This window comes from Hypomesus nipponensis, chromosome 17 (assembly GCF_054491055.1).
Source record: "Hypomesus nipponensis isolate SF chromosome 17, ASM5449105v1, whole genome shotgun sequence".
In the NCBI taxonomy this organism is placed as follows: domain Eukaryota; kingdom Metazoa; phylum Chordata; class Actinopteri; order Osmeriformes; family Osmeridae; genus Hypomesus; species Hypomesus nipponensis.
The window spans coordinates 6,651,207-6,675,646 of record NC_140377.1 but is presented as its reverse complement, the minus strand read 5'-3'; the positions used below and the strand labels follow the sequence as shown (position 1 = coordinate 6,675,646).

General features: G+C 44.2%; 3 protein-coding genes across 5 annotated transcripts; 1 reads left to right on the top strand and 2 right to left on the bottom strand.

Moving 5' to 3' along the window:
• Window positions 1-4,756: 4,756 nt before the first annotated feature.
• On the bottom strand, window positions 4,757-12,131 carry carhsp1 (calcium regulated heat stable protein 1). Its single transcript, XM_084678878.1, has 4 exons — window positions 11,932-12,131; window positions 6,341-6,617; window positions 6,033-6,155; window positions 4,757-4,954 (listed from the first exon to the last, which is right to left on the bottom strand). The coding sequence occupies exons 2-4, from the start codon at window positions 6,553-6,555 to the stop codon at window positions 4,792-4,794; spliced, it is 501 nt and encodes a 166-aa protein (XP_084535004.1). The 5' UTR covers window positions 6,556-6,617; window positions 11,932-12,131; the 3' UTR covers window positions 4,757-4,791.
• Window positions 12,132-13,602: 1,471 nt separating this feature from the next.
• Window positions 13,603-20,126, bottom strand: naa60 (N-alpha-acetyltransferase 60, NatF catalytic subunit). Of its 3 annotated transcripts, XM_084677797.1 has the most exons (8): window positions 20,024-20,126; window positions 19,615-19,673; window positions 18,825-18,940; window positions 18,442-18,571; window positions 17,031-17,127; window positions 16,667-16,901; window positions 15,863-16,027; window positions 13,603-15,582 (listed from the first exon to the last, which is right to left on the bottom strand). In XM_084677797.1, the coding sequence occupies exons 3-7, from the start codon at window positions 18,932-18,934 to the stop codon at window positions 15,871-15,873; spliced, it is 729 nt and encodes a 242-aa protein (XP_084533923.1). In that variant the 5' UTR covers window positions 18,935-18,940; window positions 19,615-19,673; window positions 20,024-20,126; the 3' UTR covers window positions 13,603-15,582; window positions 15,863-15,870. The 3 variants fall into 3 exon arrangements, with proteins under 3 accessions (XP_084533923.1, XP_084533922.1, XP_084533921.1); XM_084677796.1 differs by lacking the exon at window positions 20,024-20,126 and having other exon boundaries at window positions 15,835-16,027; window positions 19,615-20,016; XM_084677795.1 differs by lacking the exon at window positions 20,024-20,126 and having other exon boundaries at window positions 19,615-20,016.
• Window positions 20,127-20,816: 690 nt separating this feature from the next.
• Window positions 20,817-24,433, top strand: eci1 (enoyl-CoA delta isomerase 1). Its single transcript, XM_084677792.1, has 7 exons — window positions 20,817-20,973; window positions 21,470-21,595; window positions 21,726-21,853; window positions 22,057-22,203; window positions 22,821-22,942; window positions 23,175-23,353; window positions 23,597-24,433. The coding sequence occupies exons 1-7, from the start codon at window positions 20,931-20,933 to the stop codon at window positions 23,761-23,763; spliced, it is 912 nt and encodes a 303-aa protein (XP_084533918.1). The 5' UTR covers window positions 20,817-20,930; the 3' UTR covers window positions 23,764-24,433.
• The last annotated feature ends 7 nt before the right edge of the window (window positions 24,434-24,440 follow it).

Genomic DNA, 24,440 nt, shown 5'->3' with positions numbered 1-24,440 from the left:
AGTCAACCACACACACACACACACACACACACACTCCTGTCTATCTTGTGCCATGTTGGTACTACACCCATGTGACCATGTGGCATCATCACCTGTCTTGACAGGAATCTCTGTGGTATGAAGATGATAGCTGTCTACAGCCTGTCTGCTGTTTGGTGGGCCACCATGACACAGTCTGCCTCATTCACACAGATTAGAGGCTGCTGTGGAATTCAGAATACATCCAATTTTGGGGTGTTTGCTCTGGCGGCTAAATGAGTTGCCTGGATGGGTACATACTCCACTCAGTTCTTATGAAGACTTTTACTGACAGACTCAAAGATTTTTACTGACAGACGCAAAGAATCCTCTGTAGCCAGGTGGTGACCAACGGATGCCATTTATGCATTTACAATGAACATTTACAGCCTCTTGAATGTGTGAAGTCCTGCAGCAAAAAATATGTTAGTAGGCTGAGTAAATATTATGTATTTGATTTTAGCACTGATGTGATTTAAATGATTCAGCACAAAAATATAAATTTAGATTTGGGTGGAAAGACTCAAATTCTTGAAATAGGTGTTTGTTTTGTCATAAGGTTAGCATGATGGAGGCTATTGTTGATCTGCTCAGCTTTGACTGAAGATATGATAACATCCTCAAACCTGTTAACTGTGTCAGGTTAAGCACCACTCAGCCCCTTTGACACTGAAGTTGGTTACATGAGACACATGTTCCAGTTCTTAGACGATACATGGGGTGACAGATGGCGTAAACTGGGGTTTTGATTAAAACGGCGTGATTACGCAAGTGGATCTGCACAGTATCAAAATGCATGTGTGTGTGTGTGTGTGTGTGTGTGTGTGTGTGTGTTCCAGCAGGCTCAGCACCCCTGTGGTTTAGACTAGGCGTCAGGGGCTGTTTACAACTGGTGAGGAAACCACAGGTCTTCAACAAGTGTCAGCATGTTGGAGCTGTGTAAGGCCTGTCCCAGTGGAATTCCCTGTTCTGATGTTCACAAAACCATTATCCCAAACTACTGAGGAGGGTCCTACTCATTAGGGGTTAGGGGGTAAGGAACGAGATATGAAACATCAGTTGTGCCAACAGTCAGTGTACTTTTCAGTATATTATACAGGCTCTGAAATGCTAGTTGAGATTTTGTTGTTTTCCAACATTCAAATAGCTCATCTGTGAAGGAGCAAACTATCTTTCGGTATCAATTATTGAGTCACATGTCGGACTTAATGATTACATTTTCTTTATATAAATGCTGATTTGTACACTTTTTGTTGTGCGTTGATCCTTGTAGATAATTTCACATTTCTAAATAATAGTTTTAAACAGTTCAGTCAAGGCTTTACAATCCAATAAAACATTTAAAGAGTATGTGCCATTATTAGATTTTGAGAAACAGCTAAAGTAATCCAGGTCTGCATTCCTTCATCTGTTAATGAAACACATCGATGTAGAACTGGCTCATGATGTTTGCGATCTACTAAATGCCACAGCAGTCTCTAATCTGTGTGAATGAGGTAGACTGTGTCATGGTGGCCCACCAAACAGCAGACAGACAGGCAGTAGACAGCTATCATCTTCATACCACAGAGATTCCTGTCAAGACAGGTGATTTGCAACATGCCCACTTGGGTATAATACCAAAGGGTGTGAGTGTGTCTGATTCCTACTGGAAAGGCAACGCACGACACAACCGTGATCTCACCTCGGCTCCTTAACCACAGCCTGCCTGGCACAACTGAATCTTGACGCCACTAGTGCTTTATGTGCAACCAAACAGTGGGTAACCTACCCACCCCAGTAAGCCAAAGCATTTGTGTGGTAGTCCTTCACTCCCTCCCACTCCTTCACACACACATGTGCCTGTTGTGCCAGTTGGGTGTCCATAAAGGTCGTCCTTTTCCAGTGGTTCTTAGAAGAGTCAGGTCTGGAAAGCTGAGGTAACTTTTTAAGTTCCTGGCCTGAATGTGGTCAGCCTCACTCCAAGAACTGCAGTCTCACATTTCTGTCAACACCACTGACTGTGTTAATTCAGCTGACGCCAAACACATTCGTTTTGTAGGCAAACCCTGACGCATAGTGTATATAGCCTCGGTAACAGCACGGGGACACTGCTTCAACCCTGTTGGCTTGCTCGAGATACCATCTTCATGTTGACGGGATATCGCAGAGACCCCAAAATAAACACACCAGCATCCTGTACGTCAGTCAGAGGTATGTTTACCCCGTCTGTCGCACCACACCCCAGGTAGCCCAGGTTACCGCCCACAGAGTGCTCCCCCCCCCCCCCATCCTGGAGGACCAGGGGCCTGGGAATCAGGAGCAGCCAGGACCAGTGACCAAGTAAAAAGTTATTCTCCCTTCATCCTCCTCCATTTTAATTTCTTCCTCCCTTACTCTTCTCTCTCTCTCTCTCTCTCTATCACTCTCTTCCCCACCCCACCCCCTCTCATTGCTCTTCAAAGCGTTGACATGTCACCTCAAAACACATGAGCAAAGGAGAGAAGACTCTCTGGCGCTATCGTTGCCTCAAGCTGTCTGGTTCTGTGTGTGTGTGTGTGTGTGTGTAAGTCAGGCCAACTCAGTGGAGTTGACAGCATCAAAGCCCAGGAGACAAGCTGCCATTTGAGGTGTAGAGTTGAGACTGATTTAAGTTTGTGAAGGAAGCTTTAAAGATGTCATCCCTTTGAAAGTGCAGGGCACAAAATATTGTTACGGCGTGTGTCAGCACTCACACACACACAGCTGCCAACTGCTTGACAGACACCTTAGTTTTGCTTTTGTTAGCCACCTATGCTACAGATTGTTAGTGGATACTGCCAGATAACTGGAAAGACAGAGACTCATGTTACCCATCAGTTTATAAGTACAAGACAGGTGCTGTTGCCACAGACTGCAGAATTATTTCCTCATCAATTAAATATTAAATAAATCTCTTTTCAACTACAGTAGCCTATTAAGGCCCTTGGCGTAATCTCCAAGACTGTGGTCAGAATGTCATGCTGTATGCACTGGCAAGGAGCACCCAGTTAAGGTGGGCTCCTCAAACCCTGGTAACAGTCTTAACCACGTGTGTGCAAAACACAATAAGCCTACTGAACTAACTGCAGAGTCTGGTGACAACTCCACTCCATGTTTAATGCCACAACTTTCCAAAAGCGGAGTTCAGAGAGCGAGAGAGACCACTGCTTGGAGCATGTCCCTGACCTCAAGCCAACCTCCGCCCCTCTAGGGACTCCAAGCCAAATGCTCTATTTTTTACACTTTCATGGTCGATGTGTGGTCTGGCAACGAGATGTACGGTCAAATACATAGGCTTGTGAACACCTCCCTGTGAAGACGTTAGCTAACCAACAGACATCCACAGTCAACGTTTACGTTTTAGACCTGTTGAAAAAGCCTTCGATTTATGTGTGCATAGTGCCACCTGGTGGAGAAAAGTGGTACTGTGTGTGACAGAGTGGAGGTACAGAACCCAGTTCCATCCTGCTGGTACAGTGAAATTAACCTGTCGTTCCCAAGTCAAATCAGACGATGGCAGCACACACACAGAATTTCAGAAGAGACCATGGTATAGCTATGTCATCTCAGTTAATGTCATGTAATAACAAGACACTCATTCAAGAAAAATAAACAGCCATTAGAAGGATTTAAGCAAAAGATAACAGTAATGTCAAGTTAGTTATATTCAACAGAAAGACAAGCTATATACAATGGACTGGTGCAGAATTTTTATTTACTTCAATTTAACATGATACACAAGCAAGATGGAGGCGCAAGTTAGCAGTTTCACCCAGACTTCAGTTCCAAATTGACCACATGCTGACGTTACAAAGAGCAGGGATTATTCATTTTAGTTGTTGTGTTACACATAACATAAATCCGTAATTGAAGGCACTGTTGTGTCTAAAAGTACAGGACAGTAGCAAAGACATGGAGAAGGAGAGAGGAGGGGAGGGGGAAGGGAGAGAGGAGGGTGGAGGGAGAGAGGGTGTGAGACGGCTGAAGAGCAGAGTCCAGCATTCACACACCTGACTGCAGAAACACACACACACAGACACACACACATGCAGACACTCCAAGCCCAGCTAACAAAGACATGTCTCGTGGCATTTCCTCGACCAAACTGGGTAGCAGAGTTGTTGGGACATCTAAAAACAGCCCGCATTCCTTTTTATTTGAGAAAGGCACTCTGTCATAGCCCTCATTCAAAACAAACATATTTTAAACCCGTCAATCATAGTCGCTTCATAATGAGTCACTTCAAACAAAAACTAGGTGACATTTTTATTTATTAAAATGAGCTTGGAATGATAAACTTCAAAACAACATTCTATAGTTTTTAATTCACACCCACCGTTTCAACCTCTAAATAAGAAAAATGACCCGTTTGCCTACAAAAATAATCTAATAAAACCAAAAGTCCCCTTATTCTACCTTTCACCCCCTACCCTCATGTCGACGACACACTCTGGGTGTGTCTCAATACTCTGAAATTGGTCTCCTCTTCTCTTCTTCAACTTAAAGATATATCACTAGGTTACTTAACAGGGATTTACTCTGTGGATTGGCCCTCCCCTAGAAGAAATCCCTGATTGGATGTGTAGCGGTGCAGCACAGAGAACTTTGTGAGAGCAGGGACAACAAGGGTATCTAGACAGAGAGGGTGCCTGTGTAATGATGAGGAGAGAGAGATAGGGGAGGCCAGTCATCTCAGAATAGCAGCCCACCCCCCAAACAAGTGCCCCCCCCCCCCCCCCCTTCCTCCAGCTTCTACGGTGGGTCCTCCCAGGCTCAAGCGCTGACCACAGAGCCTCCCCAGGTCTCGTGCTTTGATCCTGGCTTGAGGTGGATGATGGTCACATCCACGGCCTGGACCTTATCACATTTGGGAGGGAGGGAGCAGATCTTGTAGCTGACCTCATCGCCCTCCACGGGAACGTACTCCCCGTCGATACTGTGAGGGAGGAGGGGAGGAATGGGGGGAGGATGGAGAAAAGGATGGGAGTCACAGGAAGATACGAGAGGTCAGAGGAGACATCATAATGAAGGGGAAGAGAAGGGAAACATGCATGACATTCATGCAAGATGACTCAGCAACGTTTACATTTCAGTTGAAAGTTACTTTTTATCTCTTCTGAAAGCCTGCTTTGTTTGTTAAGAAAACTCAACATTTGAGACGTGGTTCACACATGATTTCCGCTGCCCTTAACCTTGACTAACACCTTTTTTTGTGGTATGATAGCGTGAAAATAAACTTTTAACAGAAAGCTAAGGCACACAGTCATACAAACTATGCATTTCTCACTCGCTTTCTCCTCCTCTCACTCGCTCTCTTCCCCTCGCAGTCTCTCTCCGCTCTTCTGCCTCTCTCCCTCACACACAAAAACACATCAGAGAATAATGCAGACTGCATGAATCACTAATAGGTTCGTCTGAAATGGGTTTGTCTTGGCTGTGAATACCCTGAGTGTGTTCACTTCAACAACGTGCTGTGTTCCATCCAGAAGAGCTGTTATCAGACCCATTGAAGGTCATCTGATACGCTCCTCTTTATTCACTCCTACACAAGCCTGTAAGGCCTTCATTGTCCTGTGTGTGTGTGTGTGTGTGTGTGTGTGTGTGTGTGTGTGTGTGTGTGTAATAAGGAAATGATTCTAAGGAGTACCATGTGAGTGGGAGATGGATCAATTAGACTACATGTGGGTGGACAATATGAGAGAATAGGTGGTTGGTAGGTTTCGTGTGATTGTATGAGGGAATGACTCCTCGGTCGCAGTGTGGGTAGGTGGGCTGTGAATGTGCGTGGGGGAACATGGCGTGATGTGGTCCTTATTTTGTTTCCCTATGGAGGTCATATGTGCGTTTTATACTTGCAACATACACAAGTGAATGCGAGTGAATTATGCCCTTTCATGTGATAGATTTCCCCTTTCTTCTCCCTCTAGTTCCCTTCTTTACACATTGAAATGTATTCACTAGCTCCAAACATGATCAGAACCCACACATACACATATATATATCTATACACTCACTCGGAAATATGCACGAAGATGTCATTGCCTCCGTCGGAAGGTGTTATGAAACCGTGTCCTCTGGAGCGGGAGAAACACTTACACACACCAGTGAAGGTCGGGCCCTCTGCTGCGCGGGCCGACCTGCACACACACACACACACACACACAGACAGACAGAGGGGAGAGGGGCCAGATAGTAAGAAAGGGACAGGTGAGAAAAGACAGACAGGGGCACGTCAAGATTTCAATGAGAACAATTCTGTTTCTCCATATTAGATGTCTTACAAACACTGTGTGTGCGTGTGCATGTGTGTGAGTGTACCCACGCTGAGAAGGTCCTGTTGCGCCTGGTCGGCAGCGGGCTGGGTATGAGGTAGCCCCTCATGGGCGAGGGCGAGCGATCCCTGTTCTGACAGGCAGGAAGGCGCAGGGACCCTGGGGACCCCGGGGACACCGGGGAGACGGGAGACCGCAGGGGGCTGGAGGGTAAGGGTGGGGTCATGGCACGGGGCGCCTGCATGGTTGTCGCCTCAGAAGACATGTCAGAACAAGGATAATAAGTGTTGCCGTGGAGGGAAGGGTCACCGTGACAACCGTGAGCACCTGAAGGGAAAGAAGGACAGGTGAGGATTGGTTAGGAATTGTGCGAATGCCGATTGATGGGACAGTCCCCAAAAACACCAGCTTCACAAGATTCAATTACAGAAACTATGTGAAATGCACATTTATCTGCGTTTTGAATTTACATAAAAAAATTACAATGCATAACTTGGTACTGTGACGATTTCAATTAGTAAGTAATGAGAATGTGGTTTGTATGGTAGTGTGGGGTGTGAGGGTTAGCTAACTTATGGTGGCAGAGTGTGTGTCTGCAGTAGTTGTGGGCTTCAGCCCTGGTTTTACAGCAGAAGGTTAAAATGACCTCAACACTTTACAAGACAGGGCACAAGGACAAGAGGGATGTCATGACAACCGAGAAAATAATGAATGGTAGAGAGGAAGAGACACAAGTGCCAGCCAGAGAAATCCTCTTCCCAGACTGAAACGTATTGTTTTATGGCTCTCAAATTACTAAAAGAAAACCGTAAATAATCATCCTCCAACTGCTGGAGCCTCCATGGAGTGCGTCTCCAGTACGTCTCGCCATGGAACTTTCTGGACCTATTTAGAACCCTCTGTACCATGATAACACAAAATCACGATGGCAGCCCGGTCATTGCCCAGGAGACCCGACAGAACAGACCCTTAATCCACCTTCCGGGAATTACATCATTACAATTACATCACCGGCTCTCTGAACAGAACAGAACTGGGTAGTGACATTCATCGGTCAGCCATTACGTATATAACACCAGAAGTCCCATTCACACACACACACTCTCGCTCTTTCTCTCTCTGAACAATGAGGGCCACTTTACCGACCCACTTTGGGGGTTTCTGCTTTAACAAATCAAATAAGCGGCAGGCCCCTATATGTGCAGGGAGTCCTAACTCAATAACACCATCTGATCCCATCAGAGGATGCCTGGAACTGGAGTAGACAGTCGCTGCTACAGGGCTGTGTTTAACACTCAGTCAAGAACATCTTGTTATCCAATTGGAGAGTATAGACACATGGGGCGAGATAAAGAACGTGTGAATAACAACCCACAGCCATAGAGAAGGACACTGCGCCAATGCTGCCTGCCTGCTCGACACCTTCCCATGAATCCTGGTACACCAAGCTAGGCTGTGAGGGAGGAGGTCTCAAATTCATGCCATTCAGAGAGACAGTACTAGAACCCATCCCTGAATCCTGAACAAACTACCTAGGGAATATAAAACAGCACCACATCCATGCTGTCGGATCCAGGTACATTCTAGAATACCCCAGGCTCTCACCCTACACCAATGTCTGTGTGCCAGTGTCCACGCACAAAGAAAAACAAAAAGGGTGGATTAAGCTTTCATTAGACAGAAAGCTATTGAAAAGGCCATGTTGGATACAATTTGTTGTTCTATTTGGAGACAGAAAGATGGAGAGGAGAGTGAGGGGTGCAAAGGGCAGTCTGGATGAACCTGTGCGACTGCCAGGATTGCAAAAACGGAAAAACAAGTAAGAAAACAAGTGAACAACTAAAATTGCAGATTGTCCTCTCACTCTCTCACACACACACACACACACACTGGCACACACTGCCAAGCAGGATGGCTGGTGCAGATCAGCTTTGGTTTCTTGTGAAATGAAATCATCAGTGTTCTCTGACCACTATCCAACTCAGACAACATGCTGACACACACTTGGAGAGAAAATTAAGAGTCTCCTGGGTAAGACAGGAAGTTCTCTCACCTCATATGTTGATGGGTTTTGAACTATAAAAGTATTTATAATCATCTAGATTATTAATTCTTCCCAGTGCCTGGTAAACAGTGAAGATGGTGGCTGAGTGGACTGTCCTTGTGCGCTGAGGCGCACTGAACAGTCAGGAGGGGGGGGGGGGGGGGTTGAAAAGTGAGAGAGAATGAGAGGGAGTGAGAGATGTCTGGCTGAGGCACTCAGGTTGAAGTCAGTCAAAGTTACAGAGAACAGGAACAGAAGGACCTTGTGAGGAACTGAAACGTAATTGGCAGTTAGACACTCCATTTGAACAACATATGCATAATCAACCAAACATCAACACAGACTGACATACAGACACACATGCATGCGTGTAGGCCGAGTTGTGCATCCAGTTTCAGCAGAGGAAAAGAAGGGAGTGGAAAAGAGTGTTTGTATGGGGAGGGGGGGGGGGGGGTGAGGGCAGACAGACAGGAAAGATGAAAAGCGAGCTGGTGCTATAAGGAAGGGGACAGAGGTTTCATTATTTAAACGACGTGTTGCGGTATAGTATCCAGCTGGCGATGGTATCCAGGGGTCACTTCCTGCTTCCTGTGTTCCATTGTCTCCCCAGCCTCCTCCAGCTCTTCCTTACTCTGTAACCACCCAGGAGAGAGTCAAGAAGCTCCCAGACAGACAAAGGTTCCGTTTAGCGTAACCCTAAACAGGATCTAGAGAGGGAAAGCTGGTATGACACGCTTTCCCCTCGCAGCCCAACACCCTCAGTTAAATTATACTACAGCATGTTAACTATCCCTGTGAGGGAGAACTTCAAAGAGACACAGGACGATGAACGAGGGTCGGGAGGACAGAGCACAGAAAGGACAGAATATGCAAAGGGCAGGAAGAGAATAATAATCATAATGTATTCAGTTAAAAGATACTTTTATCCAAAGCGACATAATGGGAGAATTTGAACTAGCGACCTCTTTATCTTCAGTCAAATGTTCTACTACTGAGTTATATTCATCCCCTAAAAGCAGTAATGGAGAGAGGTGTTATGAGACAGAACCAGTCTGTTTATGCTTTAGCGCAGATGTTCTGTGTTGAGGACAGACTGGATGCAAAACTTTCAGATAGATGAGAACTGCAACCAGAAGCCATCTACACCAACCCACCCCCACCGCGACACACACACATACCTACCTTCCCCCACCCCACCCATCCCCCACCACACATTCGCCCTTCCCCCCTTTACACATTCAAACACGACTGGGTGCTCTTTTTAACAGACTTAAGCCCCTGTGCGGTTAGAAAACTGATTTGCCCTACTTGACGGCAACTACACCCTGGTGCCAATGGACACATGGTTTAGAGAGATAAATACTTTATTCATCCTCTAGAGGACACTGCACCATCAAACCCCCACAACATACTGCAACAAGAGTTCCCAGCTTGATAGAGAGACCTTAACATTCAACAAGGCTGGCTTTTAAAATTGTCGCGTATATGTGTGATTGTGTGCCCTTAAGATCAAACAGCCAGTGACTCATGTGGAGTGTATTATGTCAATGTAAACACTCAAAGCTTCAGTTTTGTATTCAGCATTCATGCAGCCAGAAGTGCTCCTATGACTCATTCTGCTGCCCCTGGTTCCAGTTGTCGAGCTTTAGCTACAGATCATTCATTCACAGGCTGCTTTCAGTCAAGTTAAAGAAGCCTTTCTGACTTCTAAACACTGATTTGTAAGCCAAGGGATGTGTATGGCAGGAATAGTCATTAGTCTGCAATCCATTCAAGATAAATGTCATCCTGTGTTGACACATAAACCAGAGAGAGAGAACAGGCACGTGCCTCTCTGTCCTACCCTTTTGCCTGTGTGAGTCAGTAGAACTACCTGATCTGTAAACATCCCACATGGTCCATTCACATCAGTTAGTCAGCAATGCAAGTTAAAAGTAGATTATAATTCAGACCATAACACAACCATATTAGGATTGTGGTCCATGTGCCACCAAGGCGGCATCTCCTACCTGCTCCCAGCTCCTACCCTGATTGATCAAATTCCATGATACCCCTGCCCACCTCTAAATATTTCCAGAAAGTACCAATACCATGATATTTAAGCTCAAGCACAATTCATATGAACCTGTAAACTGCTGTCTGAGTTTTAAAGAAAAAGAAAGAAAAAGTATAAAGATAAATAGAATGTTGTAGTTTAGGACACCTTTTACAAGCCTATTGGTCAACTGAGCAGCAGAAATAATGTGAATGCAGACATGTAGTTAGATAGACACTACGTATTTTCCCTGGTAGCAGATCACCCAGACCTACTTCACTCCCCTGACCTCATGCGGCCATGATAAAATGGAATTTCCCCCCTTTGCACTCGTCTCACATCAACCAACAAGCCCTGTACAAACACCCGTCAAAGATACCAAATCGACCGTGTTCACAGGGACCCCTTATCAGTCTGTATCCCATATTATTCAACCCTTCCCTCCCTACATGCCAGCCTTTCTCCCTCCCTCACCGACTCCTGCCAATACACTTCAAGGATCATAGAACAGATCTGGTTGCACAACAATAGTACAAGCACTCAGAGCAAGGCCTTAATCTGCACGCTTTAAGGTCATAAATCTGAGCTACCATTATGTGGAGTTATCCATACATGAGTATAACCTTGTGCATTTCCTTACTATCAGATTCTAATTTAAATTCAAACTATTAATATTTAGACAATCAACTCTTTCGTTTCGTGTTTGGAATCTATCCAAGCAAGGAGGGCCCTCATGTGATGCAAGCATAACATGCAAAACAAGTCTTGACCACCATTGTTGTACTAGCAGGAACAATAATGGGTGGGGATGGTCACCACACCGATTGCCTGATTACAAACTCTGACTGTAGCTGAGCAGAGGATGTCAGTGCACCAGTTGGTTTGCAATCCTGGATGTGTTAATCACAATACAACGAAGAACTATATCCTGTCCCTTGTATGTGTGTCAAAGGTAGATAAGCTGTTGATCCACAGATGCAGACATGGATGCACGAGTCTACATACTCATTCTCCTGGCCACCACGCACACACCCAGGACAAAGATTATGTTATCTGAGTAAACCAATAACAGCCCAGGTGCCGATTCCAATCTTACAACCGCCAAAGTTTATACCCTTCAAGATATTTCTGGCTATTCCACTGTTTAGTCAATACTAGCATATCAAGATGTCATTTTATAATTAGAACAGAGATAGAAAGATTAACAATCCACTGAATTTAGTCTAACTATGCAACGAGAGGCAAAGGTTGAGAATGCTGTTGAGATAGCGTATCTGCATTGAAAGTATACCAGAGCTTTCAAAAGCCATTTCTCGTCCAATAATAAGACTCAAACAATAGGACCTGAATAATAAGAGCCGAACGAACGAAAAAACTAACTAGGGGAACTCGTTGTTTCAATCAAATCCTCCCCTTTTCAGTCTAAAACAACCGTATACAAAACCTCATATGTATAATAATTAACTGTAGGATACACACTGACTACCATCATCCCCTCTGCATTTTTTTTTACCTTGCAACTGGTGTTTGAAAAAGCTTTTTAAGTGCCCCGCATGACTCACCTTTTCCGAACTTTGCAGAGTCGAATTTCCTTTGATTCGAGTTTGGAATTTGAGGACAAACTGCAACTACTTCTTAAATAATTGTTTTCAGGACCAGTATACAGACAGCAAATTATGTGCGAAATAAATGATGACCAGAACAATCAAAAGCGTGTTTCTGACTTCTTCTGCGAGCGCCAATATGGGGGTGCTCTTTAGAGTAGTGACATCATATAGTTGCCTAGGTTTATTGGTCCTCTTTACCGTAACTCTCCAGAAAGAGCAGTCTTCAGAAAATGTGGTCCCCTTAGACAAACTCTAAGGTCAATTGATTAAGCTAAACAAAATATGCAAAAGTTAATTAGATCAATCAAGATGCAGGACGCACGTGCTTGTGCATTAATAACTGAGCTAAATGAATTCAAAGTCGTCCCAAGAAGCTATCCTGGAAAAATATAGAATATGGTTTACTGCAATCTGATACACAAACACTTTAGCCTGCTATTAATATTAATAGAGCGCGACAATGAATTATTATATTTTAAAATATAAATATAGGCCAGTAGTTTGTAGATAGTTACAAGAACGTAATAAAAGTGCGGTTTTTGAAAGAATTCCCAATGAGTTGACTTTACAGCAAACAACAAACACATGTAGCCGTTTACATTTCAATATTTTATCAATCAGGGTGGAGTGAGAACACAAATTAATTGATTTAGCCTATCTTGTCTACACACTCCTAAAGTGTCCTTTGCGAAAAAAGTATGAATTCCCGTAGAAAATGAATATAATGTGTCTTAAAGAGCTGTCCCATTCCTACAGCCAACCATTTGAACCCCTGCAGCCTCTCCAAACAATAAAAGTGACGTAAATTAAGTGGTTCAGGCCTTTGTGGGACTCATCTGGCTTTGGGGAGACATCGGGGTCTCTGCCTGGCTCTAGGCCCTACTGGGCCCTCAGGTGCTGTCGTAATGGCTTGCCAATATTAGGGTGGTTAGGATAAGGGTTAGGGCTCGAACATTTGCTGAACAGTATGACAGCGACCGCTGGTCACACCTTTCGAGATGTCACCGATTGTGGTACAACACACCGGCACAGCCAACTGGACATTGCGGCTCAGGCTGCAGCCAGTCATGAACAGTTCAGTCCAGAGTAAACATGGCTGGAAGAGGGCATATGACTAGGCCACATTAGGATTGGCCATTTTCAGTTACATTAGCCTAGATGTGTTGTGTCAACACACATTGAGCCGTATTGATTATCAGGCTGTGTTAGGCGCTGAAAGCGAGGCGGTGTACTAGTAATTGCAGATTACATGGATTTCTTAAGGGGGATCACGATTGATGTCTCATGAGGAGAACAGCACCCTCTTGGGGGGGTGTCTGGGTGGTAAATAACTCATTTGCAGCAAAAACAGCCTATATTCAAGGGACAAATTTACCCAAGCCTGAATTCTAATGGCCCAGGGTGACCAACAGTAACAGACTTACCAACCAATCATTATAGATTTTTCTGTGAAGTCTGTGATTTCATCCAATGATGCAAGTTATATCCAGGCGGTTTGACTGCTTTTCAGACGCTAATTAGAGTCCCAAGAGTGTGCCCATTGGTGCTATAGTGTCAGTTATGCAGTGAATGCATTTCTGTGTTTCTCACAAGATTCATGGCTCCATCGCTTAATGGAGTTCAACATGGAGGCAAACATGGTTATATTTATTTGTCACAAACTGCTCATTCAAACAACTTCAAGGTCGACACTGCTCATCCTTGGGTCCAGGGAAATACACCTGGCGGGATTCAATTTCGTACGATGCCCGGTTCTCGAGATAACCAAGTCACATACAGGCACACAGACTCTGGCCTTTCTAGTTAGATTCACGCCCTCTGACCCGTCCAATGATCCGTCCTCGACAATTTATGGCACAGGCGAACGCGGACTTCACAGACTGTAACTGTTGGGATTTAGTGAAGGTGGCAGGCTTTCACAGGGCTGAAATACCAGTGTTTCATGCAGTGTCCTATCCTCGTCTTACTTACACTTAAAGACGGCAGTTATAAAACAACAAAAAATCTGGTAAAATAAACAGTTGAAAAGGTAAAATCACAAACATGACTTTAAAATCCCCTAATATCATGACCAATGACTGAGAAAATTACATAGTATTTTCATGTTCATTACCTACATCCAAGTGAACACAATGTGTACCTCCCAAATTACACATTTAAATGCCAGCTAGTGCAAAGTAGTTGGCCCATATTTGGCTGTAGTTAAATTAGGGTTTTTTCTAAGCCACACTTATTGCAGACTTTGCTCTCAATCCACGATCACCTTCTGAACTGTCAGTTATTTAGTCTTCTTCAGTTGGGATTCTGGTAACATGGAGGGTATTACAATTGTTACGCTGACACAGACCTACCATACCTGATTGTGGGCCTTCCTATTCACAATCATTAAGCCCTTGATTATTTTAGTCCACTAACCAATCAAATGTAGCAATATAAGCATTTGGATCAGGTGTGTAGGTGCTGGGTCTGGGAAAAACACCCTGCAAATCTTCACAAACAGGCACAGAATAGACAGTATGGACTGACAAGGGAGACGGACTAAGAGACCTTCGAGCATTTACCTTACTGGTTCAATTTTACATTCATTATTCCAAGAACACTTCCCAATTCCCTTCAAAAACATAACATTTACTCCACAGAGCTGTGAATTGTAGAAACAATAATGGCATGTATCAGAACCAAGGCTGTAGGTTGCATTATAAAACAATCTCACGGGGCTGATGGTTGAGGATGAAAAGGGTGAAAGCTGCCACAGAACACAGATCCAGGAGCAGCCTATCCCGTTAGACTTTAACCTGCCCCACAATTAGACTGGAGACCAGGTTGACCACAGACCAGTGTTTAGAGACACCTTTAAAAAACAGTCATACTTCTCATGTGCATACACACTCACAATCTTTATAACACACACACACACACACTCACTCACAAGCACACTCACACACACACTCACAAACACACATGCACGCACATACACACAGGGCATTCATCTAGTAATGGGACTTCACCTACCATTATAAACTTATCTTTTTGAAATTCTATTATAAACAGCCATACATAAAAATCTAATCTCAACTATATTAAAAATCTGGACAAACCAAACCCTGGTCCTCTACATTAGCAGCAAAATTACAGACATGAAATAGACTGCAGGGTTGGGGTCAATTCCATTTCCTCTCAGAGCATAAACTGGAATAAACATGAGCTCCCCAGTTAACTTAGACTTTTATAATAAGACTTTTGACAAACAGCTCTTTCCAATTTTAGCTTGGTGAGTGGGAATGGAATTGACTTAAACCCTGGTAGACATTTTAGTCTACACAGAAGGGCAAAGGGGCCAACTACTGACAGCTTTTACACATATATATATATATATATATATATATATATATATATATATATATATATATATATATATATATATATATGTGTGGATTTATATTAAGAGTATATATGAAATGTACAGCTATAATACATAGTTGGTGGTTGAACTGGGTAGGAAGAGAGGCAGGGTTTGAACCCTTAGTCTTTGCAGGGATGGGAGTGTGTGATGGTGGTCCTGTGTGCACAGGGGAAGACTGGTGGGAAACATACTGCACTGCATGCCTGAAACAGAAGGAGGAGAGAGTTAGATACCTACTTAATAATAGACCAACCAAGCAAGACAGACTGAGAAACACAAATGCGCTCGCACGCACACACACACCTCCTACAGAGTACAGTCAAACAAATCCCTCTCAACAAGAAGTAAAATAATCCTCAAGGCAAACGAGATTAGATCAACCAAAAGCACGCACAAGTGCGTGGGCTCACATTGCAGACACACTCTGACCAGCACACACAAACACAGGCACACACCTTCACTCCCACACGCATCCGCTCTCACCAGCTGGGTCACATGGTTCTGCTGTACTGTATGCCGGTCTTGGAGGCGATGTTGGACCAGGGCAGCAGGCTGCGCAGCAGGGACTGGGCCTGGCGGTACAGCCTCTGGGGAATAGAGCATGGGCTCAGGCTGGCCAGGGCTGAACCAATGTGCTGGATGTAGTCAGTGGGACAGAGTCAAGGACCACACAGCTGACAGTCAGTACACTGGGTCGAGCCAATCAAGAAGAGTGGCCACATTTACTTTGAACACGGGTCATGCAAACATCACGGTATACACGTTGTACACAGTGGCAACCCCTGTGTCCCAACCCAGGGCAGACCCACGGACCCTGCCCCAGGCAGACCCTGATCCGGGCCTGGTATTACCTGCTTCGGGCCTGGTATTACCTGTTCCCGATGCCCAGACTGCGGGAGAGGAGCGCACCAGCCACTTGCTGCTTAATTGGCACAACTCACCCTTTAAAAGCCAGCCAGCTCACAGCATTGGGGGAGGTCGACATCCCTGGTCGTGGGAAACGACAGTGGGTGACAGCTGGCCCTCCGGCAACTAAACTTTGAAGAACCTAACATCTGTTTTTCTGTTTGCCGTCAGACCCTGTAAAACTGTGGAGCTGCTGGGCGGAGCCAAACCGTTCCCTCCAAAAGAGGAAGTGGTTGGACTACTTTAGACTGCAATAAACACCTGATAGGGCTTACCTTCACCTGTGCTCTGTGTTTTGTTTGCTCAATTAAGAGTGGAATATCCCGGACTGACTCAGTGGTTGCCACAACATACACACACACACACAGACTAAAAGGATATAATATAGTCCAGGGCGGATGTCCTCCATTTATATAGAGCACATATGTGAATCCATCTTTGAGCACGCCGCGTATGGAGTAGTAGTAGGGTAGGTAGTGGTGTTGCCGAAAGTCCCTGTTCTCATAGAAATGGATGGCAGTGTTGTTGGTGGTCAGCACATGTAAGTAGATGGCCTTACAGTGATCCTGAGCCATGGTGGAAATGTGCTCCTTCAAACTGTCCAGCAGTAGGGAGCCTGGGGAGCAGAGAGGGGATGAGAGAGGGAGGGGAAGGGATAAAGAGAGAGAGGTGTACTGAGTCAAGTATATATACAAGATGAGACTATATTGATGAACAGTGTGTGTGTGAGAGAGTTTTTCCATACCTATCCCATGTTTTCTGAATTCCTTGACCACTCCCAGACTGAGAATGTAGGCGACCTGAGTGTCTACAGGGAAACTGGAGGCCAGGATGTCTCCATCCTAAGACAGAGTTACTATGGTAATAACACTTCCATTCAACAAGGAAATTAGGTCATAAATCCTGTAATGTTCACTGTCTTTGTTTAGTGTGAATGACCTTAAAAATGCTTGATTTCCACAACATGTCAAAAATAAAAAAATATGCATATGGACGATATGATGACGCCGACAATCATACTCGCATTAAGCTAACCTTCATATTAGTATAGTTATATTTGTACTCTAATACCGACCAGTACCTATAGCCATATAATTGATTTGACATTTTGTCCTTACATTAAACGGTGTCTCCAAGAGCCTATTCAACTTAATGATGAACACATAACCTGTGCAGTCTCCCAAAACATGAGCACTTAACCCTTCCATTATGGCACTTAGGGATCCGGAGAGACTGTTAATGTGAGCTTTAAAGTTGTAATGTTCATGCTCCCCTGGACCAGCCTCAGGGAGGCTTCCAGGAACAACCCCCCCTGCTTGAGACACGGATTGGTTTCCATAAAGTAAATATGGCTATTCAATACAGATACATTACAGTGGCATTAGTAGCCCAACACACAGCAGCATCAGCACACACTCCTGGGTGTAACATTTCATAACAACGAGGGGGCTGATGATAGACATGGACAGCCTCACGACTCATCTAACTTCTATCTTCATCTACCTTTCTCAACCCTTTCCTTCTTGACTATCTCATTTGTTTTTATTGGGGGTGGGGGTCTTTGCCATACTTCCCCATACTGTCTATTCCCTTAAATCAGGTTCAGTCCACCCCTCTCATCCTGCCCTCACTCCCCTGTTCTGCACAGCACTCTCTCCCACCAAGCAGTCCTCTACTGCACTCCTCTCCCCTCTCTCCTATCATGCCTCCTCTATGCCGTCTCCCCATTACTCCTCCTTACACCTCCCATTATGGAAACTAAACCAGCCAAGGACATCTGGAGCTCCTGTCTAATCTGGATCCTAAAAACAGCATCTGGAATGGCAGTGTTCCATTTAAGAACTGACAACATGACACTGGGAATAGACTGCACAGTAAAAACGAAAGTATGAACCTAGACAAATGTACCTAATACCACACTAATACAACATATGTTAATTCTCACACACATGCACAATGCACTCTATGTACATAGCACAAAGAATCAGCACTTCCCACTGATGTCTGAAAATACACCTAAACGGACACATAGAAGGCAGCTTAAATGGGTGCAATGCATTTCTAATTATGGGAAATCCTGGGATTCAACCAATAGCTTTAATAATGACACCTTCAATAACAAATATAACTTTATAGCACAGAACAATAAATCGAACCTCTTTGTGCACTTTTGTCCGCCCCTTGATTTCAGCCACGATCATTCCCACAATGCCATCTTTGAAGGTGGCGGCCAGGGAGAAAAACTTCTTGTTGGAGGTGATATCGTGATACCATGAGTCTGGGTACCTGGAGGTCAAAGGTCATAATATGGTAGGTGAGTCTCAGTAAACCAGTGGCTCCCTCTCTTTTCCTCCTCTTCATGTCCTGATGACGCACGCCCTAGTCCGATGAAGGCTGACTGGCTGGCTGCTTTCACAACCCAGTTCTCTCACTTGTTGAGAAGATAATCTTCTGGCAAACCAGCTTCACGAGATTTCAACCATAGACAAGGTTAAAGTAACATGCTTATGTTTGAGTCGCTATGTGGTGCAGCACTTACTCAATGGGAAACCAATCGCCGCAGAGCAGCTTGACACTGTCTATGTCATTGTGACAAAGGAGGCGGAGCTGGACTTTGCTGAGCGCAGTGGGGGGCACTACGTCGGTCATTCACACCTGACACCGACCAATAGGAGGAGAGAAAAAGTAGCAGGTAGTCTAAATACATATACCCTCTATATTTCCATCAACATCTGACAGAGGGTTTAACAGATGATGCCATAATAGAAGCAGGCAGCGTAGCCAGCAAAATACTTCCTGCTAGTCAGTAGCAGGAAGTAATTTGCCTGATATCACATGGCATAGGTAAATTATGTAATAACCAATAATTTGTATAAGTATTATGACACAGCCACTCAATTTCTTTTCATTTCAATGTATGTCCATTCATTGAAGTGTCAGTTTGCTATTTGAGGTCATAATAATTATGGATTATAACTAGACAGTAGGCTTGCTCCGTTAGACTAGCTTCTGACACCAACTAGTGCTGGAAGTTAATCTGAGCTTGTCAGGCATCAAGCTAATTCTTAACATTACTGTGAGCTAATACTATACATACTACAGTACTAGTACAGTAGGTGATGACCTAACTAATTCCACAAAATATCGCAGAAGATGACATTAAAATAAAAAATATATAAAAAAGGACAAAAACACTGTGAGGCTGTGAGTTAACGTTAGAAAGTTAAATGTTACTAACTATTGTAGCTAGGCTAGCTCGCTCTGACAGTCCGGCTAGATAGCTAACTATATAGCTAGCCTAGCTAGTTATCTAGACTACTGTAACATACCTTATTTCAGCACCTGAACAAGAGGAACGTCACGGAATGGATATTCCTTCGGGTATCGTCTGAAAGACACACTAATGCTGAAACACCATGATGAATATTTGTTTGTTCTCTATGTACAAGCCCACAGATCCTCATTTAGATATCCAATATCATTTACAGTGGATAGCTGACAGCAGTCGTCTGCTTCCGGTAGTGGAGCGTCACATACCGGAAGTCAGACCACTATAATGGGGAGTACAATTCGAGTTGAGTTGTTGACTCTTTCTTTTCAACGAACAACTAATTTACTCGTTGTCTTGATTGTCTTTTTAGACATATTATGACGTAGTGTAATACAATACACATTATTTGTGAATACCCAAGGCAAAATACAGACGTTTGATATGTCTCAGTTGCACGGCGCCCTCACCTGGAACCTTCACGTTTTCTCTAGTTGTTTGGTTGAGTTGAATGTGATTTATATAATCGCGTGTGTTAGCTTATAGTGTACTCTGCCTACTTTCCATGAGCACAAGGTACATTTATAGATGTTGGTTAGTTAATTTGCACTCAAATACAGGCTTTCAAGTATAGTAAATTGTATTGCTCATAGTTAGTCAGTCCCGAGTCTGTAACAGCTAGTGCTAATCCGTCTAGTCCCTACACTACAGTAGTAGCAGTACTGGTATTTACAGTAGGTATCCCAATTTGAACTGGCCAATACAGTGATGCTGGTGGTGTATGTTAATGAGATCATATGTATAACAAGTTTCATACATCAGTCTTTTACACTGAGAAGAACACAGGGGGAACAGATTTCCCAGGAGGCCCGAGGAAAGTGGTTCCCACCTGCACAACCAAGCAACAAGAGAACACGTCATGAGTTCGCGCACGCGGAAGGAAGGGGGAACTGAATTCTCCAGAACACCGGCACGATACTGGTAGTCCACCTCCGGGCCTGACTTCAAACCCACAGTGAACAGGCATCCCAATGTCCCGTTTTATGTTAATACTTAATTTATATTCCAGAACACCTGGGCATGTTTACGCTTGATGAATGCACTTAATAAATAAGACACAAATCAAGAACATAACAAATCAAGACAACTGTTGTATTATTTATAATATTTTCAGAATCGCAAATTGGATTAGATAAATAGGGGTTTTATTGACCTTGACTACACATCATATCCAATCTTGTGCACGGAACTGAAATCTCCGCCTTCATAGTTTATCGCCTTCCCCCACTGCGGAAGCTACGGTGGGCCGCAGTACTACTGCCAGTAGTTCAAGAAGTTATAGAACTGAAATAGCCCTTGTCAACTGAACTGGTCAACATGGCAAATGCATTGAGAAATTCATTCAAGTATGGCTGTTCAGGTAGGTTGGTCTTTCTGGTTACATAAATTGCCGGGGCTGGATCGATTTTTAAAACAAAACAAACATAAATTGATGCTAATGTTTTGCTAGCCTCCAGTGCTAGAGTGCCCTCCCCTGTCGATTGTTGCCCACACTTTCAGAAACTGGAACAAAGGTCGAGCGCGTTGTAGTAAACCGCTGTGCAAGTCAACTACTGTAATATTATCGGAGAAAGTTCTACATGTACTGACCTAAGTAACTAGCTGGCTAGCCTAGCTTATGGCATTTTTTCATCAAGCTAGTGATGTGGATTGTAGAACTACAAAGGGTAAACTTTTGCAGCATGACCTACCCATACTCTGTAATAAAGGCTACGCTCTATATGACACACACTAAACACTACCTATTTTGAACTATCTGACAATGACTAAACATGAACCTCTCATAGTGAATTGAAATCAGCATACGTTTATCGTGAAGACAAGTGACTAATATAACTTATATAATTCTTTGGCAGGTTTGTTGTCCCAGCTGTCTCTTCACTGTAGACATGGGAGAATATGTGCCTCTCCATATGCAGCCGTCCAACAGAGGAACAATTCCAGCTCTGCCAAGATTAAAGTTGACCTGGATGCAAGCACTGGTAAGAACCTGCTTAAGAAACACAGAATGGCATATCCACATCAACATTAATATGAACATCTCAGTCTCTCTTTTTGCTCCTTTGGCTTCATACTTTCCATCTATCCCTACCTCTGTCCTTCTCTCTACAGGTGTAGCAGTGATGTGGATGCAGAGTCCTCCGGTGAACAGTCTGAGTCTGGACTTCCTCACAGAATTTGCCATCAGTTTGGAAAAGCTGGAAATGGACAGGAGCTGTAGAGGCCTTATCATTACTTCAGTCAGTACAGACAGACACATTCTATCTCTTTCTCTCTCTCACACACACTCTCACACAAACACACATACACACAAATACCAATGCCAAATATAGCAATGCCAAATATTATTTATGAGTGAGTTTAACCACTAAACTCTATTACCTTACATAGTGTACACATGCTGTGTTTCAAAATGCTTGATAGGGTTGTGTGTGTCTTTCAGACCCTTCCAAAGGTGTTTTCCGCCGGTCTGGACATCATGGATATGTATGGGAAGAGTCCGGAACACTGTGGACAGTTCTGGAAAGCTGTGCAGGAGATGTGGCTAAAGGTCTATGGATCCAACATGGTCACCATAGCAGCCATTAACGTGAGTCAGAATCCCGATCTTACGAAATACAATCTAAACTAAATATTACATTTAAGATGTTGTATTGGTTTTACTGTTGTCTAATCTTACTTCAACACTTGGAACATGACATGATGGGGGGGGGGACCTGTACACATAACTTTTTTTGTGTATGATCTAGCACATTCACTCAGTCCCTTCACTTATTATGGACACACATACTATTCTAAAACACAATGGACTGCTAAATGACTAAAATATAAATGAATGATCCCAGCAAATTCAATACTAAACCTCTCGAGGAACATGCAGGTGTGACAATGGTAAGCATACCCTCCCTTCTCCTCCTTCCTCTCTCCCTCTTTTCTTTCCTGCCCTTTCTCGCTCCATTTTTCCCTCCCTCTATTCGTCTTTGCCTCCCTCCCTCTCTTCTCTCCCTCCTTCATTTTCTCTCTTTCCTGCACTCCTGCCCTCCCTTCTCTCCATCCCTCCTCACTTTCTCTCCTCCCTTCTCTCCATCCCTCCTCACTTTCTCTCCTCCCTTCTCTCACTCCCTCCTCACTTTCTCTCCTCCCTTCTCTTGCTCCCTCCTCACTTTATCTCCTTCCTTCTCTCCCCATCCCTCCCTCTGTCTTTAGGGCTCCAGTCCTGCTGGTGGCTGTCTCATGTCCCTAGCATGTGACTACAGGATCATGGCTGATAACCCTCGTTATTCCATCGGGCTCAATGAGACCAAACTGGGCATCGTAGCTCCCTTCTGGTAAGAGCTAGCCTAAGCTCGAGCTAAACTTAGGCTTTCTTGCATAAATAAGAAATACTTTTTTCCCCCATTTTGTACTCTACAAATTCCATGTAACCTGATTAAAGTTTGTGTTTGGGTTGTCTGCAAGTTCAGCGATATAACATGTCGTTGTTCCCAGTGACGAGTGGTTAGGCTCAGGACTTCATGTTGCGTGGGTTATGTCCATGCTGTGCTCACGTTTGCCGTCCAGGTTCAAGGACACCATGGTGAACACAGTGGGCCACCGGACCACAGAGATAGCCCTGGAACTGGGCCTGCTATACACCTCTCCTGAGGCCCTGAAGATCGGCCTGGTCGACCAGCTGGTCCCTGAGGAGCAGGTCCTGACCACAGCCACAGAAACCATGACCAAGTGGTTAGCCATCCCAGGTCAGATACACTGTGACACCTCTCTGCTCACACTGCACACTGCTCTCCCGAAGCACCACTGCTCGCACATCATTACACATGCCGTGGATTTGAAATGGTGTCAAGCTCCTATAAACCTGATCTCAGTCTTCATGTCCCCTCAGACCATGTTTAAGACGTCATCTTTCAATATCAAGCTTATTTGATGGAGGTTTTTAAGGTAATTCCCCAGTTCCTCATCCCCCCCGTCTCCTCTCTTCTCAGATCACGCCAGACAGATCACCAAGTCTATGATGAGGAAACAGACCATCGACAAGCTGCTGGCCAACAGGGAGGCTGACACTCACAACTTTGTCAGCTTCATAACCAAGGATTCCATCCAGAAGTCTCTACGCATGTACCTGGAGATGCTGAAGAAGAGAAAGGCCTAAGACACACACACACACACACAGTCACACGCAATCCATCCAATGCTCTCTCTTTCCCCTTATTTTTTGTTTGGGATAGACGGTGAAGAGAGAATGCATTTGATCAGATATGCACTGTGCTAACTTGTATAACAATACTGTTCCTAACCTTCCGGTACCCACTACAAAACTGTGAAAGTAATCACATTGTGAAAGAGCATCTTGGTAGTCTTGGCGACGAGCCTCCTGTCCTCATATCCTTCCACCGCTGTTTAATCTGAGAGATTAACAAAGGAAACGAGACCTGCTCACTGCGTCTGTCATGCTACTTTAGACTATTTAGACCCCCCCCTCTCTCTCCCTCTTTTTACAAGCCATTAGCAATGAGGGATATAAGTGCTCTTAATCAACCCAGGATTATATTCTGGATTGCATATAACCAATGGAAAGTTTGTGACTTGGTTATGGCTTTCCATTTGGACATCCGTTGGATGTCAGTTTGTTTCCTCCCATCACAACTTTGTAGCTTTTTCTGTTAAAACACAGCGCTCTAAAATTGTTGAGCTGTAAAAAATGTTACTGTCATCACATCCTTACCTTTCTCTTGAAGGTTATGTTGTTCATGATGATTTTATTTTTATCTCATCATTGTGTATATGTACTTTTGGGTTGAAAATAAACATCTGAAAATTCACATGGAG